This window comes from Chenopodium album, chromosome 21, assembly GCF_948465745.1.
Source record: "Chenopodium album chromosome 21, dcCheAlbu1.1, whole genome shotgun sequence".
Taxonomy (NCBI): Eukaryota; Viridiplantae; Streptophyta; class Magnoliopsida; order Caryophyllales; family Amaranthaceae; genus Chenopodium; species Chenopodium album.
This window is the reverse complement of record NC_137854.1, coordinates 10,902,861-10,923,210: the sequence shown is the minus strand read 5'-3', so window position 1 is coordinate 10,923,210 and position 20,350 is coordinate 10,902,861. Positions and strand designations below refer to the sequence as shown.

Below are 20,350 nucleotides of genomic sequence, written 5' to 3'. Positions count from 1 at the left end.
GCTAATGACATGAACGGATGAACCTAAATTAAGGGGAAAATTTTACTAGGAGGGAGGGTTGGACAGTAGTATGTAAAGATGGGCAACGGGCCGTGTCTGGCCGTGCTGCGGTGGTGGGCGTGCCGTGCCAGCTCCGCGGCGAGCCGTGCCTAAATTTGGCACACCCCAGCCCACGGCACGGCACGGCCCACGTGCCTGGCGGGCTGTGCCGTGCCGGGCTGCGGGCCAAACCGTGCCACTTTTTTTTTAATTTTTTTTTAAAAAATGAACGTAAATAAAAAAACGATATATAAATATTTTTTAGTACAACTTAATTTTATATAAATAATGTTATTAATTTATGCTTATGTTAATGTTAATATATTTTGTTTTGAACAAGGAAATTTTGTCAATAACTACCAATTAAATCACGTGTTTTGAAAACAACTACCTATTAAAAAAGTTTTTTAAAAGAACTACCATAAAGTTGTAAAAAGTTTAAGTAGCACTACCACTCTAACAATTTTGACTAGAATCTCTGGTATTTGAGTCTCATTTTTTATCACTTTTTATCTTTATAAAGGGTAATCTAATCAATTTAGATGATGATTTTATGAGGTAAAGGTAAAAAGTGGAACCTACATGCCAAATATTCTACTTGGAATTATTAGAGTGGTAGTGCTACTTAAACTTTTTACAACTTTGTGGTAGTTCTTTTAAAAAAAATATTTAATAGGTAGTTGTTTTCAAAACACGCGCTTTAATTGGTAGTTCTTGACAAAATTTCCTTTGAACAAACTTTATTTTAAATAAGGTTATATAAATTATTTATCTAATTATATTTAAGTTTATTTAAATAATTTTATTAATTTAGCAAAAAACAACAATACATATAATAAAAATTAAATAACCAGTGTCGTGCCAGGCCGTGCCACGTGTCGTGCCGACCCACGGGCCGGCAACCATGCCTCGTGCCGTGTGCCCGTGCCGATTTCCAGATTTTTGTTCACGGCACGGCCCACAGGTGGGTCGTCGTGCCGTGCCGTGTCGGGCCCGTGCCGGCACGACAACCAATTTGAAGCAATATATAATCTTGGGTTTCTTATGTGTGTAAAGGAAAATTTAATTTGTCTCATTGAATTGGTATGAAGGTGACAATTTTTTTTTTTTGGTGCACATGAAGGTGACAATTATAATACTTCGTATATGATAAAGGATCATGACTCGATATTATACATTGTATTAATATCGAGCCTTTCAAAAAAAAAAAATTATAATATCGAGTTTGTTCAAGATTTAAAAATTGTAAAAATGTGATAACGAGTTATTCCCTCCGTTTTTAAATGCTTGCTCTATTTTTTCATGCACGAAGTTTTACGAGAAATAGGAGAAAGTAATAAAATATGGATATAGTAGGGTTGGTGGAAGAATAAAAATTTGTAGAAAGCAAAAGTAGTGGAGAGAATTGGAGGAGAGAGAATATATGTTGAGTCCACTAGGTGAGAGAAATTAATTAAATATTTTAAAAGCTTTCCAAATAAGAAAATGGAGCAAGTATTTAAAAATAGCCGCAAATAAAAAGTGGAGAAGTATTTAAAAAACGGAGGGAGTAATAGTTTCTGAAAAAATTAAACGATTTGAGAGGGGGGGGGGGGGAGGAATTATAAATAATGTATGATAGAGTGCCAACTAGGAGAGGAGATAAATGATTTAAAAGTGGAGGATCAAAGAATGAGAGAGATATAATTTGATGTTTTTTGTCATACTACTACCTAATAAAACCTATATATTGTGATATAGTTTACCTAATAAAAAAATGTTGTAAGTATTATTAAAAGGTAATATGTTGAAAAGACTATCTTCGGAATGATTTCCACCATTGACTTAATTTTTCTGTCCGGCGTAGACCAACTACAAAACACCCCCAAACCACCTGCTTTCATCCCAAAACCAATACAACCCGCTTAAAATTGATAGTTCACACATATGGAAAGCATGTCAATTAAATTAAAAAAACAATCGATCTAAAAAAGTTTTTCACTTGAAATATAGAGGGTACCTATTAGTCTTTTCACACTTTTCAACTCGAGTCATTGATCGTTAATGTCTTTATTTAATTATATTCTGATTTACAAATTACAACTTGAACACATTTAAAGTGCTTGGTTGTTAATTCGATCTCCCATCTTCAACAGAATGGACCGGACTTCAAACAAGTTGATAATACCCAAGCATACAAGGTCCGTACATGTTACTCCATCCGTTTAAAATTACTAATTGCAACAATTTGATTAACATGCTTGTCAATCTACAACTTTGACCAGTAAAATTTTTGTAATTATATATTAGTAAGAGATGGTAAAAGTTAATATAATCAAGAAAAATTTGTCAAAAAAAAAAATCTTTTTAAAGCACCGTTTTGCTAAAAAAACCTTTTAAAAGATTTTTTGCAAAAGAAAACCCGATTTTAAACATTTTGTATAAGAAAACCTGATGAAAGCAATCTTCTCCACCACCATCAATCCTTCTCTTCTCCCACCCTTTCCCAAGATGAAAGCCAAAACAATTGCAATTTGCTTCTAAATCACCCTAACATCACATACATACATAATCAAAGCCAAAACAAGCATATAAATTGCAAGCAAGATGCACAAAATTGAAAACCCCCCACATCAATTTTTCTATGGTTTTCGAACAAAATAATTGCAAAATTCTAGCAAATTATAAATAAAATCGAAGCAATAATATAATGATTGTATGGGAGAGCTTGATTAAAGCTTCCAAGAACATACTAGCAAGTTTTTATAGTGAGAGTATCTGAGGGAGAATCTAATATATACACATATATATAAAGGGGAGTTTTTCCCGAGTTTTTAGAGAGCCATGTAGGATTTAAAACACGTAAGATTATAAATATTAGTTGTAGCCAATAAAATAAGAGATTATTAATTTTTTTAAAATTAAATAATTCAAATGCCACGTAAGCAAAATTGACGAATGAGATTTTTAAGTTTAAATAAATTAAATATAACATATTATCTTTTGATATTATGAATTTTATCCATATATATAACAAATTTTAGCACACGCATACCAAAAAAAAAAAAAATAATAATAAAAAAATTGTTTTAAAAAAATTCAAACAAACCATGCATCGCACGTGCTTCATCTAGTTATAAGATAAAATCGAAGCAAAAATATAATGATTGTATGGGAGAGCTTGGTTAAAGCTTCCAAGAACATACTAGTAAGTTTTGGTAGTGAGAGTATTTGAGGAAGAAATTAGAGTAAGAAGTTCAAATAGAGGTGGTGGTTGCTGGTGGGAATAAGGGGGAAATAGGGGGTTGGCTGGCGACCAGGTAGCTCGTCGAGGGAAAGGTTGTTGCTAGGGGAGGGGGTAGTTAGTTGGTGGTCGAAGGTTGAAGGCGGTAAGTTTTCTTTTATATATAAATTAAAATTAATTATTGAATAATTAGTTGGGTCAGGGGGTAATTAGTGAAAATGAGAGGAAATTAGAGAGTAATCAAGTTAATTAGAGGGTGATTAAGTAAACATGTTTCTTTTTGCCCAAAAAAAAGTGTTTTTTATTTTTATTTTTTTTTTTAAAACTAGAAATCTTTTATAAAGTTTTTATTTTTATTTTTTTTTTTTGTAAAATAGTGCTTTTAATATTTTTTTGACATATTTTTCTATAAACAAATATATATATAGAGTAATTTAAAAATATTTTACATAACATTTAATTTTAATTATATATCACAACTATATATTATAATATATTGAAGATGAGATGCGTGAGAAGCCAAACTAATATATTGAAAATGGACTAAAAATACATTGAAAACACCCTATAGGTACACCGAATATACGTTACAAATACATCAATTTCCTTTTTCTTTCTATTTACAAATACATACTTATGGAAAGTACATATATATACCCAAATTTACGTAATTTGTTTATTTACAAATAGTTTTACATTATTTGTAAATTTACAAATAGTTTGTTATGTGATGCGAATTGGTAATACAACTAAAGTTGCCGAATTTAATGCGAATTGGTTTTTCCAACACTAAAGGTTCCCACAGAATTTAAATTGGCAAACAAATCCTTCATTACCATCAATGCGCGTTTGTATGCTAGTGTGAGTTTTAAAAAACTTATATTAAGTATTCTCAAGAATGTTGTAACATTTAAGGACAAAACTTTTAGGTAGATACTAGATTCTCAGCATATGTATATTGATGCAGACAATAAAGTTGTTTTCACTAATTATGAAAAAAGATGTACATATTAGTTTATCTTTCTTTCTTTAGATTCAATAATATAATATAAGATTGATTTATTTTTTTCATTCATTTTAAATTTGTTTTTTTAGAAGCATATCATGATTGGATGTTTGAAGCAAGTGAATTGTCCAAATTTTTCAAAAGCATAGAGCAATATAAGGTAAGGGGTTCAGCTACTATATGTTATCAACTGAAAGCCTTTGGTGATTGGTTGATTACAACTAATCATAGTGATCTACTTGGGTGAGTAAAACGAGTTATTCCTATTTTATCTAATTTATATTTATACTTCTCAGGTAATCTAGCTTGTATTTATTTATGTTGTATGTTAAATGTTAATATAATATACACTACGCATGCTAATTAAAGTATATACTTAATTTTTGTAAAAAGTTATTATTTTATAACAAAAATTCATTATTGTCTATTCAATTAAAAAAGAAATGAAAAGTTCAATATTGAATGACATTTATATACACTTGAGTTTGTTTATTTACAAAGACGCTAATATGGTTTTTAGAAATGTGATTGTTTGGAATGATAGAATGAGAATCGAGTATATCATTGAGTTGTATGATGCTTTGGAGAGTGGTCGATAATCTATCCTGATGATGCATTTGCGAATACTGAAAATTACAAGATGTCAAGGCCGATAACTAGAAATTTTCGTAATATTATTAGTAATTCAAAAAATGCAATCTTAATACATGCGCAAATGAAGGCTAACGATGACTTTTTGGAAAAATGTGACAAATGTTTTCGAGGAATTCGGACTACATATCCTAGTTGGCAGCGTTCAAATGTAATAGGAGCAACTCCTCATATAATTGTAGCAACTCCCCAGTTAATATAAGAGCAAGGATTGACTCATTTACGAGACATGTATCGACATGCCTTCCAACTCACTTTTCATTTAACTATTGCTATCAATATTAAGTCTATTTAATTATAGATTTGTAACGATTAAATAAATTTTTTTCCTCTATAATATAGGTACGATGTCCACTTGAAAAAGTGCAACATATGTATCAATATGTTTTTCTATACATATGAATGCTTCTGTAAAATCAGATTCAGTTTAATGCTAAAAGCAATCTTCAATTATTAGGGATGCTCAAGGAAGGAGATGATTGAAAGGGACCAAGTGAGAACAACAAAGGCGGTTTAGCAAACTAGATTAGGAAAGAATTTGTCAATTTTAATCCGTTTTGTCAACAAAGGCGGTTTTGCAAACGAAACTAAAAAGCATAACAAACAAAGAAACAAAAACAGAAATAAAACACCTAAACTAGCTAAGTCTCATGCACAAATCTAGCCCAAGCCACTCCACTCAGGTCCTCCAATAAAACGGCATGAAGATCCTTTGGAAACGCCTATAGAAGCTCGAACTCTTGCTCCAACTTCACTTCAATTTATAGTTAGCTATAGTGGCAGAGCCAGTAATCTCAAACCGGGGAGACAAATAAAATTCGCTTAGCTAGACAAAAATGTTAGAACATGCATATACTTAAATTGTTAAAGTATTACAACTCGAAATTTCTAAAATACGGAGTACTTATTAGTCTAAATAATCCAACATTATTATGTACAAATTCTTCCTCCATTAATGGAAAATTTGTTAATTATTACCTCAAAAAGGGGTCTTTGAGAATTACTACCCCTAAAAAAAAAGTTGTTAATTACTACCCTAAAACTAATGAATTCTATAGATTGCTACCCTTTTCCCTAATCAACCCCTAATTAGGTTATTTAATCTATTAATGATATCATTATCCGGCTAATTTGTAATTAGTTGCTTTTAAACCTTAAATAATTAATTAAATCCTAGAACCACCTCTACACCACCATTGCACCATCTCCGGCCACCCTCCACCCACTATCGAACCTACCTCCTCCAACTCCCCACCCTAAAACCACCATCTGCCTACCCTAAAACCACATTCCTTTCACGATACCCCCATCCCCTACCCGCGGCGGCCCTGACCCCCTACCCCTCGCCGGAAAACCTTGCTCGACCATCCCCAATCTTTCTTTATCCCCTTCCTCCCTAATCACCATCCTAGGGTTTCAATTTTAGGGCTTTAGGGTTTTAATTTTAGAACATTATGGTGGTGATTAAAGGGGGGGAGGGGGTGGAGGAGGCTTAGGGAGGGAATAATAGGGTTCTCTAGCAAGGGGGAGGGGGCTAGGGTCGTCGGTGGGTGGGGAGCGAGGAGGGATTTTTTCGAGGGTTGGAGGGATTGTTGGGGGGTTTAGAGGTGGTGCAATGGGTAGTTTAGAGATGGGGTGGATGCCGGGGCGGGGGTAGGCTGGCGGAGATGGTGGGGATGGGGTAAGGGGGTTGCCGGAGGTGGTGCAGTGGTGGTTTAGAGGTGATGTTAGGGTTTATTTAATTAATCATGCCTTAAAAGTAACTAATAACAAATTAGCCGGATAATGATATCATTAATAAATTAAATCACCTAATTAGGGGCTGATTAGGGAAAAGGGTAGCAATCTATAGAATTCATCAGTTTTAGGGTAGTAATTAACAACTTTTTTTTTAAGGGTAATAATTCACAAAGACCCCTTTTTTGAGGTAGTAATTAACAAATTTTCCTTAATGGATATATGCTTATTTGTTTAGAATTTTTGAAGAATCGACATTAAGTAATATAGCTAATTAAATGCAAGGTTCATAATTTGATCTCTATCATTATAATTAGAATTTTGGGGGGGGGGGGGGGGGTTATTATTCATACAAAACTACAATTTGAATTATTCAAATAAATATATTGCATAATTGTTAAGAAAAAATAGGAATACTATATATAACATAAAAAAATAAGGGAAAAAAGAATGAAAAAAAGAAAATGGGTGCAACAAGAATTTGGGGGTATTGTTCCTATAAAACAATTTAAATTATTCAAATAAATATATGGCATAACTGTTAAGAAAAAAAAAATGAAAATAATATTATATTTTACATTATAAAATAAGGGGGAAAAAAAAGAAAGAAAGAAAATGGCTACAACAAGAATTTGGGGGTATAATTTTACAATATTATTTTACATTAAAACTAAGGTTTAAAAAAAAAAGAAAAGATTAAGGCTGTAAAAAGGTTTGATCTTGTGTCCTTCCTACATCAAGTCTCTATAGCAAGACCTATGACTACTGCTCTAGCTTATTTAGTATTAAGAAAATAGCAAAATTAATGTATATAAACATTTTTTTTAAATAAAGTGGGGGGACAACTGTCCTTCCTTGTATCTTTCTGCCAGTGGTTAGGTAACCAGTCTGCTGCACTGTTAGGCTCTCTAAAGCAGTGGTTAATAGTAACCTCCTATTCCTCTCTAGAAATGAGAGCTTTACAACGTTGGATAATATGCACATAAGGAGAGTTGAAAGGAATTTCCTCCAACAACATTCGAACAACCACTTCGGAATCAACAGAAAGTTGTATCCTTCTATGCCTCGAGTCCCACGCAACTTGCAGCCCCCTTTGAACAGCTCGAAGCTCAGCTCTAGTGCAAGTGGAACGTCCACATCTCATAGCAAAGGCTTCATAAAGCTCACCTCAATGTCCTCTAATAATTCCCCCTACTCCACCTTCACCAGTGTTGCCTTTTCCTGCTCCGTCTATATTCAATTTCACCCAGCCTTCCCTAGGAAAAATCCACTTCACCAAAATCTCTTTACGGTCTCTCGGCTTAGCTTGACCCTGGTGCATAGCTCTTCCATAGCTCGTTTGAGGCTATTCAGTGCCCATACCTGCCATCTCATTTTATGCTCTTTTATGTCTCTTTTTATTTTTCCATGCGTAAAAAGGACTGCCTTTTAAAAAATAACTAGCTTTAAGTCCCGTGCAATGTACGGTTTTATACATTTATCATATTTTTTATAAAAATTTGCAACAATCTGTAACTCAACAATGTTCTTACAAATTATTCTCCCCTAAAAAGTATGATAAAGTTCCATATTTTTTAAAATAGATAATTTAAATTATACGTACCCGTATGGTTGTATGATGTAAACATGAATATATTTTTAATAATATATATATCTGCTTATTTTTCTATATGAGTAGCTGTTAATAGACTTATTGATTTGGGAGAGAAATATTGCATTACAATGAAATAATTTTTTTCGTAATGTAAAAGATGTGGAAGAATTGAAATAGGAAGAAAAAGTTAAATTGAATAAAATATTTCCTAATATGCTTTGGCAAAAAAAAAAAAACGAATTACATATTTTTTTTTGGAGGGAAAATTTTTAACCAAATGCTGACTTGTGTCACTTTTTATTTGCTTTTAGTATATAGTTATAGATTAAATTTCACGATGAAATAATCGTACTAATATGGAGAATTCTAAACATATGTCTCTAATAATATATAAGCCAAGCCAGGGTAGGGTGGTGGTGTCGTGGTGGTGGTTGGTGTCAGCCTAAATCTACCTAATTACCTTAGTTATCCTTCTACATTTTTTAAGTGAATTAGTATATTATTTTACTAAATTAGTATATTATAATTGCATGAGATTACAATACTATCTTTTTTTTTTTTTTTTTTGAAAAAATTACAATACTATCTTCAATCCTTCTTTACTCTTTATTGGAGTAATGTTTTATTAGTAAATCATCAATCAATCATCAATCAATAACTATATACTAAAAGACACACCAGCAATGACACATGTCATTTCTTGGTGTATCCTTAGTATTGTATTTTATTTTATTTTTTTTGAAAAAATTCAATTATTGTATAATAATCTTATACAAAAATAATTTTTTTATATACATTAATAACAAAGATAATTACTTTACATTAAAAAGATTTGGTATACCTTTTCATACAAACATTTATGACTAATATAATGTGCAGCAAATTTTAATTTACTTCAAGAAAGTATTCATATTATTTCCCTAATAAAAATAATTCATTGTTTATTTATTGATTAGAATTCACATCAAAGTAGTGTGTATATTTACTAATTTTATTTAGATTTTTTTTAAATTATTGAAAAACAACCAATTATATTGAAAACTTGATATCATTACCATGCATAACACGGGACCTAAACTAGTTCAATATATTATGACCACGTGAGATTATATTACTACCTTTATCATTTTTCATTCTCTAAATTCCAATCTAGAAACAATCAACTTAAGTAATTTTAATCATTTTCATAACTGTTATGGGGAAAAATATTGATTAACCCATAATTTTCATCAATTATCTCTCAACAAACCAATAAAAAGCACCCCTAAAATCATGGTTTCACCATTGGGTTGGTGAGGAGCCTCTTTATAAAATCATGTCAAGAGATGTTCCCCAATCCAAATGCCATTGGAGAGTCTCTGATATATCATCAGGAATGGAAAATGGTGCATTGACAGTATCAAGCACCTTTTACCAGCTCATATCTGTACTCTAATCCTAAGTACTCCAATCTCTATTAATGATCTTAGCTCTTCCCCTGATCAAATTAGATGGGAGCATCATGACTCTGGTGTCTTTACAATCAAAACAACATACTTTCTCCAAAAAAATCCAATACCCTACACTTTACCTTTCTCTTTCAACTGGAAATCGTTTTGGAAATTAACAACACCTTTCAAGTACAAAATGTTCATGTGGAATTGCATTCATTCTATTCTTCCAACTGCTTCAATCTCTTCTTGCCTCTCAGAAAACTTTTATTCACCTATTCAGAGATTGTTATATTCTAGCATTCTTTGGAAGATGATTTTACCGAAAATCAAGCCACCTCCAAATTTTAATTTGTGCATCTTCATGAACTCCCATTGGAATGATTGGCTTCTCTTCAATTTCAGTCAAACCCCAAAGTGGAAAGCAATATTTATTATGGGACTTTGGCATATTTGGAAACTGAGAAATAGGTTCACTTTCAATAATGAAGTCTATAAATGCAACTCTGTGTTTAACAGATTCATTAAAGATTATCAAATCAACTCATTTGTGTTACAGAGAACTAGAGGATGTAGAAGCAAAAATACTGATGAAGCAGGTCCCTCAGTGGTTAGAAGCCCTTGCTAGCGCCCTCCAAGGATGGGTTGGATGAAGCTTAACACTGATGGTGCATGGGTCTCTAAGGATGAAGGTGGTGGTGGAGGAGTTCTCAGAAATGACAAGGGGCAATGGTATTTTGGGTATTCCAGCAAATACAATGCCCTAAATGCTTTGGGAGCATAGCTGTATGTCCTTAGGGAAGGTCTGAATTTTGCTCAAGCTATGCCTCTTCAATACTTAGAGGTCAAGACAGATGCGCAGAACATCAGGAACCTTCTTAACAGGGAGGGAGATTGCATGCATAATGAGTTAGCAGTTGTTATCATTGATGTTGCCATGGCTATCAACAACAACAAAATGGTCATAGTCCTTAACACTATTCCAAGGGAGCTTAACTCCTTAGCTTATTACTTGGCTAGGTATGCTATGACTATGAGTTTGGGTCCTACTCCCCACTATGTTGTTCCTACCAGTGTTGTTGCTGCATATGAAGAAGAGCTCAAGGGACTGCAGGATCGCCCTGCTCTTTAGCTTGCTTTATGATCTGTATAATATGTTAATCTTAGTGAACTCTATTTCTATTTCTGTTTTACAAAACTATGGTTACTATGGTGGTCAAGGTGTGCATTTTGCCTTACACACAACTTTGAAGGTTATGATGTAATTATTAGGGTTTTGCCCAAGTAATATATGCCTCTTTTGTGTTAAAAAAAAACCAATAAAAAACATTTCTCAATTTTATAAACACAATTGTTTATATAGCATAATTAATTTAAACAACTTCTCACTTACATAATAGAGATTGAGAGATGATCTACAATATAATTCTTTTAGGCACAATAACACACACATATTGCTTGCATAAAACACTGGTAAATATACAAGCTAAGTAAAAATTCCCATCACTTAGAACTTATTATTGATTAGTAATTAAAATTTATTGAAAGTTTTCATCAAGTTCTGATGATCGATACTTTAATGTTATTCTTTTTGGCTATATGCAATGTGATCAAACCGAAGAATTTGATGATCTCGGATGATTGGTACTTTGGAGACCATACTATTAAGCTCTTAAAAGAACGTCTTGAGATACATAATGGATCCTAGTGGTACCCCTTCCAGTGATTAAACTTTTAAAGTGATAGTCTTTTCTTACGCAGTCAACCAGGCTGTAGCGTTTTAATGAGAAGAGAAACAAAAAAGAAGGATATTTCATATGGTACCATTGAATTTTGGGTTTTTCTATAATTCCACATGGTAGTACCATATGAAAATTACCTAGAAAACTAACATAGGTAATAATTAGTTCTTATACTACTCCCTTTGTTACATTTTACTTGCAACAATTGATATTATTTGTGAGATATTCAATTGTTGCAAGTAAAACGTAAGTATGTAACGGAATTAGTCCTACTAAATCTAAAAGGAGAAGAGACATCACCAAAGGGCACATCATAAAAAGGAAATGTCATTAAAATAAGTGACACTTTTGCTTAGCCTTCAAGTACAAAGACACGATGACGCAAAAGTGTAAATGACAAAAAAAAAAAAAAAAAAAAAAAAAAAAAGAAGGAGAAAAAAAAAAAAAAAAAAAAAAAGAAGGAAGTCGGCAACATATCCGAGAGTTACTACAATAATGGAGTTCATACATACCCCTTATCACCCCCACCTCGACAGGAGAATGATAAATATCTAACATCATTTCAATGGGGAATGATAAATATCTAACATCTTCTATCATGAATTTAACAATATTTTACTTGACTATGTTTATACTCTCTTCATTCTATAATGCTTTATGTATAAATTATTTATGGTCTACGCTTTCAAATGCACATTTTATATTATTGATTTTTATAATTAGTTGTTTGTAAAAAGTTTTGAATATTAATGATGTACTCCATACTTATTATCTTAAATCAATCAGATGAAATATTAGTTTATTACAAAAAAAAAAAAAAAAAGAAAAAAAAAATGAAGAATCATTATTGAAAATTTAGGTTTAAAATTTGCAAAGTTTGACTTAAAAAATAAAATAAGTAGCAATTTAAGTTAAACTGAGAGAAAACAAAACTAGAAACATCATAAAAAATCTTTTTTAACGCACGTAATAGAATCCAATATACGTGTTGTAATCCACTACTTTTCGAGTCGTAGTAACTACTATAGTACTATGTATGTTAAAGCCCTGTTTCTTTGGTTTAAAGTTGACTTAAATTGAGATGAAATGAACTAAATTGAATTAAACTGATTTAAACTAAATCGAATTTAAATGTAGCGTAAAAATAAACTAAACTTATATTAACTGAATTGAAGTATCATAAACTTCAAACCAAAGATATGTAGAGGGCCTACGTACGTGGGACTTTTCAGAGGGCCGACTTATGGTGTAGTGGCACTAATGGTCACCTTGCATTCTTAAGGTGCGAGGTTTAATTCTCATCATTAATTGACAAAAAAGTACTTGTGCTTTTCCACGTATAAAAAAGACACTTCCTCTACTAGCTAGTGATCATTCATTCACCAAATTCAACCAATAATCAATCAATCTAACTTGCAGTTGACATTATTCCACAATTATACAACCCTCCAAATAAAAGAAGGTAAAAATGGAAAGAGGCGGTTCTCAGGAGGGAGGTGGGTATGGCTCAGACACTGGTCGTTATGGTTCGGCCGATACCAACCGCTATGGTACAGACCCCAATAGCGCATATGGCGGCGGCGGTGGTGGTTATGGCTCATATTATAGAACATCGGTTGGTGGCCCCGGTGGTGGCTATGGTTCAACTGAGACTGACCGCTATGGTAGAACAAACTCGGGTGGCTACAACAACAACGGTAGTTATGGCTCAGGCTACAAAAACTCTGGTAGTGTCTTTAACAACGATAGTTATGGTAATAATAAGGCGGATGGTAACCGCTATGGTTCAGGCTACGCTGCGGAGGAGGGTTTTGGTGCCGGTTATGGTTCGAACCAGGCTAACCTCTATGGGTCAAGAAACTACCAAGGCCCAGGTGGTGGGACTGGTGAGATGGTAGGTAATATATAAAATTAAATACAGTCAAACTTACAATCAATGTGAATATAGTGTCACCCTCTCAAATGAAACAACAAAATAAATCCATGTGACATTATATTCAAAATATCTATATGCACTTCACCAAACAAAAAAAAAAATATCTATATGCAAAAGTATTATACTCAAAATATCTACTACTACCGCCGTTACATATTATTTGCAATGATTTGACATAAAGTATAGAGGAAAAATGTCTAATCGTTGCAAATAATGTGTAACGGAGGTAGTATATGCAATACAAATTTATTTGGACTTTTTGCATCTTGAATCTTGATTAATCTTTTTCCTTATCTATCTTATCTTATATTCCTAACAACTACACATTGATCATCAATTGTTTTTTTTTTTTTTTTTTTTTTTTTTTTTTTTTAAGGGATCAATTGTTATTAGTTACTTCATACTTGTAATTATTTATGCATATTTCTTTGTGTATTGTATTGAAATATGGAGTATAGTTACAGTAATTTTCATGAGGCAAATTTGATCATTTTCTTACAACTCACTATTCAAAGCTTAACTTTTATGGAGAAAAATCTATAATACAAGTATTAATTTACGTTACAAGAAAACTTTGTACGTAAATACTCCCTCCGCAATCTAATTCCACCCTTATTCTAATATAGTAAATGCACACTTTATTATAGTATGGAGGAAGTATTTATTTCCAAAGTTTTTTTTTATACTTGCAACACACCTGATATCACGCTTTTCGAGGAGGTGATTAAACTAGGTAAACGGATGAATTAAACTATGAAATTTAAACTGTGACAACTTATCTCTTTCTTCTTATAGGTGGTAGAATTTTGTGAATTAATTTATTTGTTTACCTAGTCTAATATCTTCCTTAAAATGCGTGCTAAAAGACTGTGTTGCAACTAAATAAAAGTGGAGGAAGTATGTGATACAAAGTAGCCTTTTGAACCCATTTAATATGGACCTTGGCCTTAATACACATCTCTAAAATTTCAAATCCACAGTGCACAATTCCTGGATCCTCCACCGGGGGTGGCGGCTATGGCTCGACTGAGACACACCACTATGGCTCCACCGGGGATGGTTATGGTGAGTCCGAGGCGATGAGGTACAAAAGAGATAAAGGAAGGGGCTACAAGAGGAGTGGTTGCTTCCCGTTCCGGTGCTTACGCTTTGGTAACTATTTAATTCTTGCAAGACCTCTTTATTTTATTTTTAGTACATAACATAGATATTAATTCCTTTGTTTCGTTTTAAATGCAATATTTCCCTTTTTTGACAATTTCAAATTAAATGCGACAAATGTTTTTTTTTTCCTTTTTCTTTTTTTGTAAGTCGTGTTTAATTGTTTATAACATAGATATTATAAACTAAATCAAATGATTATAAAAAGTCATGTTCTATTTCAATAAATAAATAAATAAATAAATAAGTCATTTTTTTTTTTTTTAATACGGAGTATTTAATTTAATACAAGTAGTTTATTTGGTTGTTGTTGACGATATTACATGGAGTTAATTACAATCTAAGGTACACAAATTTGACAAAAATTGCAATCTGAGTATATACCCAATTACGGAGTAAGTTGTAAAAGTTGCAAATTGGGTACCAATTAATTGCCAATAGCAATTTCTGTTAGTTTTATGGAGATTCCGTTAATTCTTCAAAAATTGAGTACGTAGATTGTGCTTAATATTAACTCATATTATTACGTCGAGTGACTTTTCTCGCGGCAATTCGAATTATTCTTCGTTTCTTTCCTTTCTTTTTTTGGGACAATTTTTAAGTTAGCACAAAAGTTGGACAACTATAAGTATATATGAAAGAGTAATTGAGTTTTTTTTTTTTTTTTTTTTTTTTTTTTTTTTTTTTTTTTGAGGGGAAAGAGTAATTGAGTTTGAGAGGTTACGTACATGTTGTACGTAGACGAACTCTTATTAAATCCTTGCAACTACGTTACACAAATGCTTGTTTGAAAAATCTATACAATTCTATTTTATATTTTTGTCAGTAAATAATTGGAATTATATTGATTATAGTCTCAATCTTTGTCTTCGCATGTAAATTCATAAGGTCGCTGAAGGAATCGTACATAGCTGGCGCGGTGGCATCTGGTGGTTTTGCCTTCCATAAGCATCACCAAAAAAATCTATTAAGGAGCCGGGGACAGAGAAAAGGACGAGGAGGATATATTTCCTCAGTTTCTTACCATTTGCAACACACACTTTATTACGGTATTTAAGAAAAGTAGACCTCACATTTATAAATTATAATACATATAAAATGGAGTTTGGTTGTTATGAGTATAATCAAGTGAGCTATGTGCTTTAATTAAAGGTAATAGTACAATTCTCACTGTAAAAACCTTCCTTTTATATGTTGTGTTGCAACTATTGTGACATTTCCATTTTAGGGAAGTGTTGCAACTAAAAAAAACCCGGAGGAACTAGTGTTGATTGGGAAACAATAATAAAATATTTATAATGTAAATAAAAATATATACATTGAGTAGTACTTTTATTTATATTATTTCACATTGCTTTAAGTTTTACAATGACTTTTATATAGCAATATAGATTACATTAGAGGGTAAGGTTAGCTCAAGTGACAAGCAATTTGATGCCGCTTAAGCTATTATAGGTTCTATGTTTCATGAATTGTGTAAATGAGCACAGTACAATCTACCAAATGAACATAGTACAACCACCCATTCAAATCCTTCTAGGCAATCACCGTGCATCATATGAGAGAAGGAAATTAGGGAATGAAACTGAAACGAACTAAACTAAACTAAATAGAAATTGTATATGAGAGAGTGAAGGAAATTAGGGAATTGAACTGAAGTAATATATAATTAAGTCCAAAGAAACAAAGCCTTACTAGTACAATAATAATATTGGAGGCTACTTATTGAAGAGAGTGATTGACCCTTTAGACTATTGGAGGTTAAGGAAAGTGTGCAACTCAATTTATATTGCCGTTGAAGATGACGACCCCACCCAAAATTGTCAATTTGTCATCCATGCATGCATATGATACTAGATAAAAAACTGTTACACTCAAATTGACCATTCAATTTAAGCCTATTACTTGTAGTCGTTCTGTCATTGTAGATAACAATCATTCAACAAATGGCACTTAGTTGAGAACTAAACAAATACCACCGACCAAAATACAACAAATGTACTTTTTGAACAAATAATAGATTCAATCTAACGTTCACAAATCACAATAATTTCATGCATGCATCCATATAAAATATACAACTTGTTACAACACAAAACTAGTACAAATCTAAATACAAACATCTCTAAGCTCCCCTACACCAATTCAACCACCATCAACCATGACTGTGATTTCAACCACCACCGCCTCGAAACCCCATATATTAGTGTTTCCCTACCCGGCACAAGGTCACTTGCTACCACTCCTAGACTTAACCCACCAACTTGCCCTACATGGCTTAACCATAACTATTTTAGTCACCCCAAAAAACCTCTCTTCTTTAGACCAACTTCTCTTAACTCACCCAAATTCAATTAAAACATTAGTTTTACCATTTCCACCTCACCCTAAAGTCCCTTTAGGTGTTGAAAATGTCAAGGACATGGGCACACATGGAAATGCACCCGTTATAGCGGCTTTGTCAAAACTCCGTGAGCCTATTATCGAGTGGTTTCGAGCTCAACCATCCCCTCCTCGAGCCGTATTGTCGGATTATTTCCTAGGGCGGACTCACCACCTTGCATTAGAACTTAATGTACCAAGGGTAACGTTTTTTTCTTCTAGTGCTTTTAGTAATTGTGCTAGTGTACAATTGTGGCTTAACATGGATAATGTAAGGAAGTTGGAGGTAGTTGAATTTACGGATTTGCCCCGGTCGCCGAGTTTTCCTATGTGTCAAATGAGCACCATGTTTACCAAGTTTAGGGATGGTGATCTAGATTGGGAGGTTGTCAAGGATGGCATGCTTGCAAATTTAGAGAGTTTTGGGGTTGTTTTTAATTCTTTTTCTTCATTAGAAGGAGATTATTTGGATCACATGAAGAAATTATTGGGCCATGGAAAAGTCTATGGAGTAGGCCCATTAAGAAGTAATTTGGGCCTTATTCGGCCCAAGAAAGATTCGTTTTTTTCGGACTGATGATGGTGAACTTGTGTTGGATTGGCTTGACAAATGCCCAAAAGAGTCAGTTTTGTATGTTTGTTTTGGGAGTCAAAAGTTTATGAGTCCGGCCCAAATGGAGGGTTTGGGCTTGGGCCTGGAGAAAAGTGGGGCTCGTTTCATATGGGTCGTGAAAAACGAGGTCCCAAACGGGTTTGAGGATCGGGTTCGTGGTCGAGGCTTGGTAGTTAAAGGGTGGGTCCCACAAGTAGACGTGTTGAGTCATGAATCAATAGGCGGGTTTTTGAGTCATTGTGGTTGGAACTCAATGTTAGAGGGCATAGTGGCTGGGGTGATGATATTGGCTTGGCCTATGGAGGCTGACCAATTTGTGAATGCAAGGTTGTTGGTAGAAGATATGGGAGTAGCCATAGGGGTGTGTGAGGGGACCAACTCGGTCCCCGACTCGGGTGAGTTAGCTCGTGTTATTGGTAAGACTATGGGAGAAACAATGGCTCAAAAGGAGAGGGCTAAAGCACTTAGAATAAAAGCACTTGAAGCAGTACAAATTGGTGGGAGCTCCATGAGAGATCTCCAAGACTTTTTTGAAACATTGAGTCAAGTTTGAGTCTTAGGGTGACAACCAATTTTTATTTATATATATATCTATATATTTATCATCAAATTCAATTAAATTGTTTTGCATGTTGTTTCATTGGTAAATTTGGGTCTCCTATCAATTAGTGTATCGTATTTTGAAATCAACCTTACTAATACTACCTCCGTTAATTTTTAATTGCAATAAAAGAATTTTTTATATCTCACGAATAATACTCCTTTATTGCAACTAAAATTTTTTAATGGAGGTAGATTTTTTTTTTTTTTTGAAAAACAAATGGAGGTAGTAGTATTTTGATATTGAGTTAAGTATCATTGCGCATATGTGAGAGAATTAATTAAGAATCAAGGTTGTTGATTGATGACTAATAAAGGATAATCTAATAAATGTAGTGTGGAGCCCGAAGCTTTACACTATTACTCATAGCTAGAGCTGTCAATTCGGGTTTTTAAGTCGGGTTTGGGTCGAGTCAAATTAGGACTCGGGTTAAATCAAGATCAGTTATGTTGGGTCAATCTAGCTTCAGATCAGGTTCAGGTTCAGGTTCAGGTCGGGTCAATTTCAGTTCAAGTTATAACATGTCGTTCACCTTTTCGGATATAGGTCGGTTTCAATTCAAGTTAAAATCAGATCGGGTTCAAAATTAGATCCAGGTTGTGTTGAGTCAGGTTTGGATGGGTTAACAAGATGGTACATTCAGGTTCGGGTTAGTGTTGAGTCGGGCTCTGGTTCAAGTTCAATTCTAATAAATATCGATGTGGCCAAGTTGAACTATATAATTACGCCTTCCATAATTTGATCAAGTATCATCAAGATTTTATAAAACCTATACATGAGTAATAGAGAACAAAAGTTATATAAGCTGAACAAAAGATTTTATTAAATCAGATTGAGGGTTTACAGAATTATACCAGTATATAAGTTGAATAAAAGGTATATAAAATTTTATTAAACCTTCCATGACTCGGGTTCATGTTTTAATTGGGTCGGGTACTAGTTCAGGTTCGGATTGTTTACGGGTCGGATTAAATCGGTTGAAGGTTACTATTAGGTCGGGGACGGTTTGGGTTCAGGTCATAAAGTATTGGATCAAATGGGTTTTCGGTTAAAATCAGGTCAGGTTCAAGTCAAGTTACAGGTCACTAGTTTCACCCATTGTTCGGGTACAGGCTGGGTTCAGATCTTTGTCCGTTAAGGTCGGGTTCTCGGGTCGGGTCAATTTTTGATAGCTCTAGCTATAATCCACACTTTTGGAAATTTTGAGGTTTCGGGGCCTGATGGCAAAAAGTGTTGAGACCCAAGGGGATATATATAGGGGTAATTTAATGTCATTTGAAACCATATATGATCATTATATGTTGTCATTAACGAACCGACTTGAGTTTACAAAATCAATGCAAGTTGTGAACGGGTAAACTGACCATTCAAAGGCATATTGGATGGTTCCACTGACCTAATTGGACATCCGAAGGGTATTAGAGACCATGTTAAAAATCGCGGCAATTTTTATATTCGGACGAAAAAAGGTCAAAAAATTACAAAATTGAAGGCTACAATCTAAGCTTTTTGAGGAAATTTTGAGGTTTTGGGGTCTATTAGCGAAAAGCCTTGAGACCCTAAAGGATACATTTCGGGATCATATAATGTCGTTTGAAACCATATATGATCATTATATGTTGTCATAAACGTCTGTGGTAGGCATGAGTTTACGAAATCGGTGCAAGTTGCGAACGGGTAAAATGACCGTTTCAGGACATATTGGATGGTTCCACCGACCCAATTGGACTCCCGCAAGGTATTAGGGACCATGGTAAACATCTCAGTAATTTTGATTTCTGAGTGAAAAAATGTCAAAAAAATTACAAAATTGAAGGCTATAATCCACGCTTTTTGATGAAATTTTGAGGTTTCGGGGCCTGGTGGCGAAAAGTCTTGAGACCCTAAGGGTACATCTCAGGGTCATATAATGTCGTTTGAAATTAAACCATATATGATCATCATATGCTGTCATAAACGTCCGTGATAGGCTTGAGTTTACGAAATCAAGATTAGTCTTACCCTTCCCTCCTCACCCCAAACTCCCTTTAGGTATCGAAAATGTTAAAGATTTAGGAAATTTCGGAATATCTCCCATCATTGCATCCCTTAGCAAACTAGAAGGAGAAGTTATGCAATGGTTTCAATCCCACCCATCTCCTCCTCGAGCAATTATCTACGACTTTTTCTTTGGACTAGGGCAGCTATCGCGCGCATTGCGCGCGCATAGCTAGTCATATCTAGAAGCTCTTTTAG

At 33.5% G+C, this 20,350-nt stretch overlaps 1 protein-coding gene and 1 pseudogene across 2 annotated transcripts; both read left to right on the top strand.

Moving 5' to 3' along the window:
• Positions 1 to 12,869: 12,869 nt before the first annotated feature.
• Positions 12,870 to 15,769, top strand: LOC145603110 (uncharacterized). Of its 2 annotated transcripts, XM_081659241.1 has the most exons (3): positions 12,870 to 13,316; positions 14,339 to 14,510; positions 15,408 to 15,769. In XM_081659241.1, exons 1-3 carry the CDS (start codon positions 12,891 to 12,893, stop codon positions 15,413 to 15,415), a joined length of 606 nt encoding a protein of 201 aa, XP_081515367.1. In that variant the 5' UTR covers positions 12,870 to 12,890; the 3' UTR covers positions 15,416 to 15,769. The 2 variants fall into 2 exon arrangements, with proteins under 2 accessions (XP_081515367.1, XP_081515366.1); XM_081659240.1 differs by lacking the exon at positions 15,408 to 15,769 and having other exon boundaries at positions 14,339 to 14,650.
• A 911-nt stretch (positions 15,770 to 16,680) lies between these two features.
• On the top strand, positions 16,681 to 18,067 carry LOC145600353 (UDP-glycosyltransferase 89A2 pseudogene; annotated as a pseudogene).
• Positions 18,068 to 20,350: the final 2,283 nt, after the last annotated feature.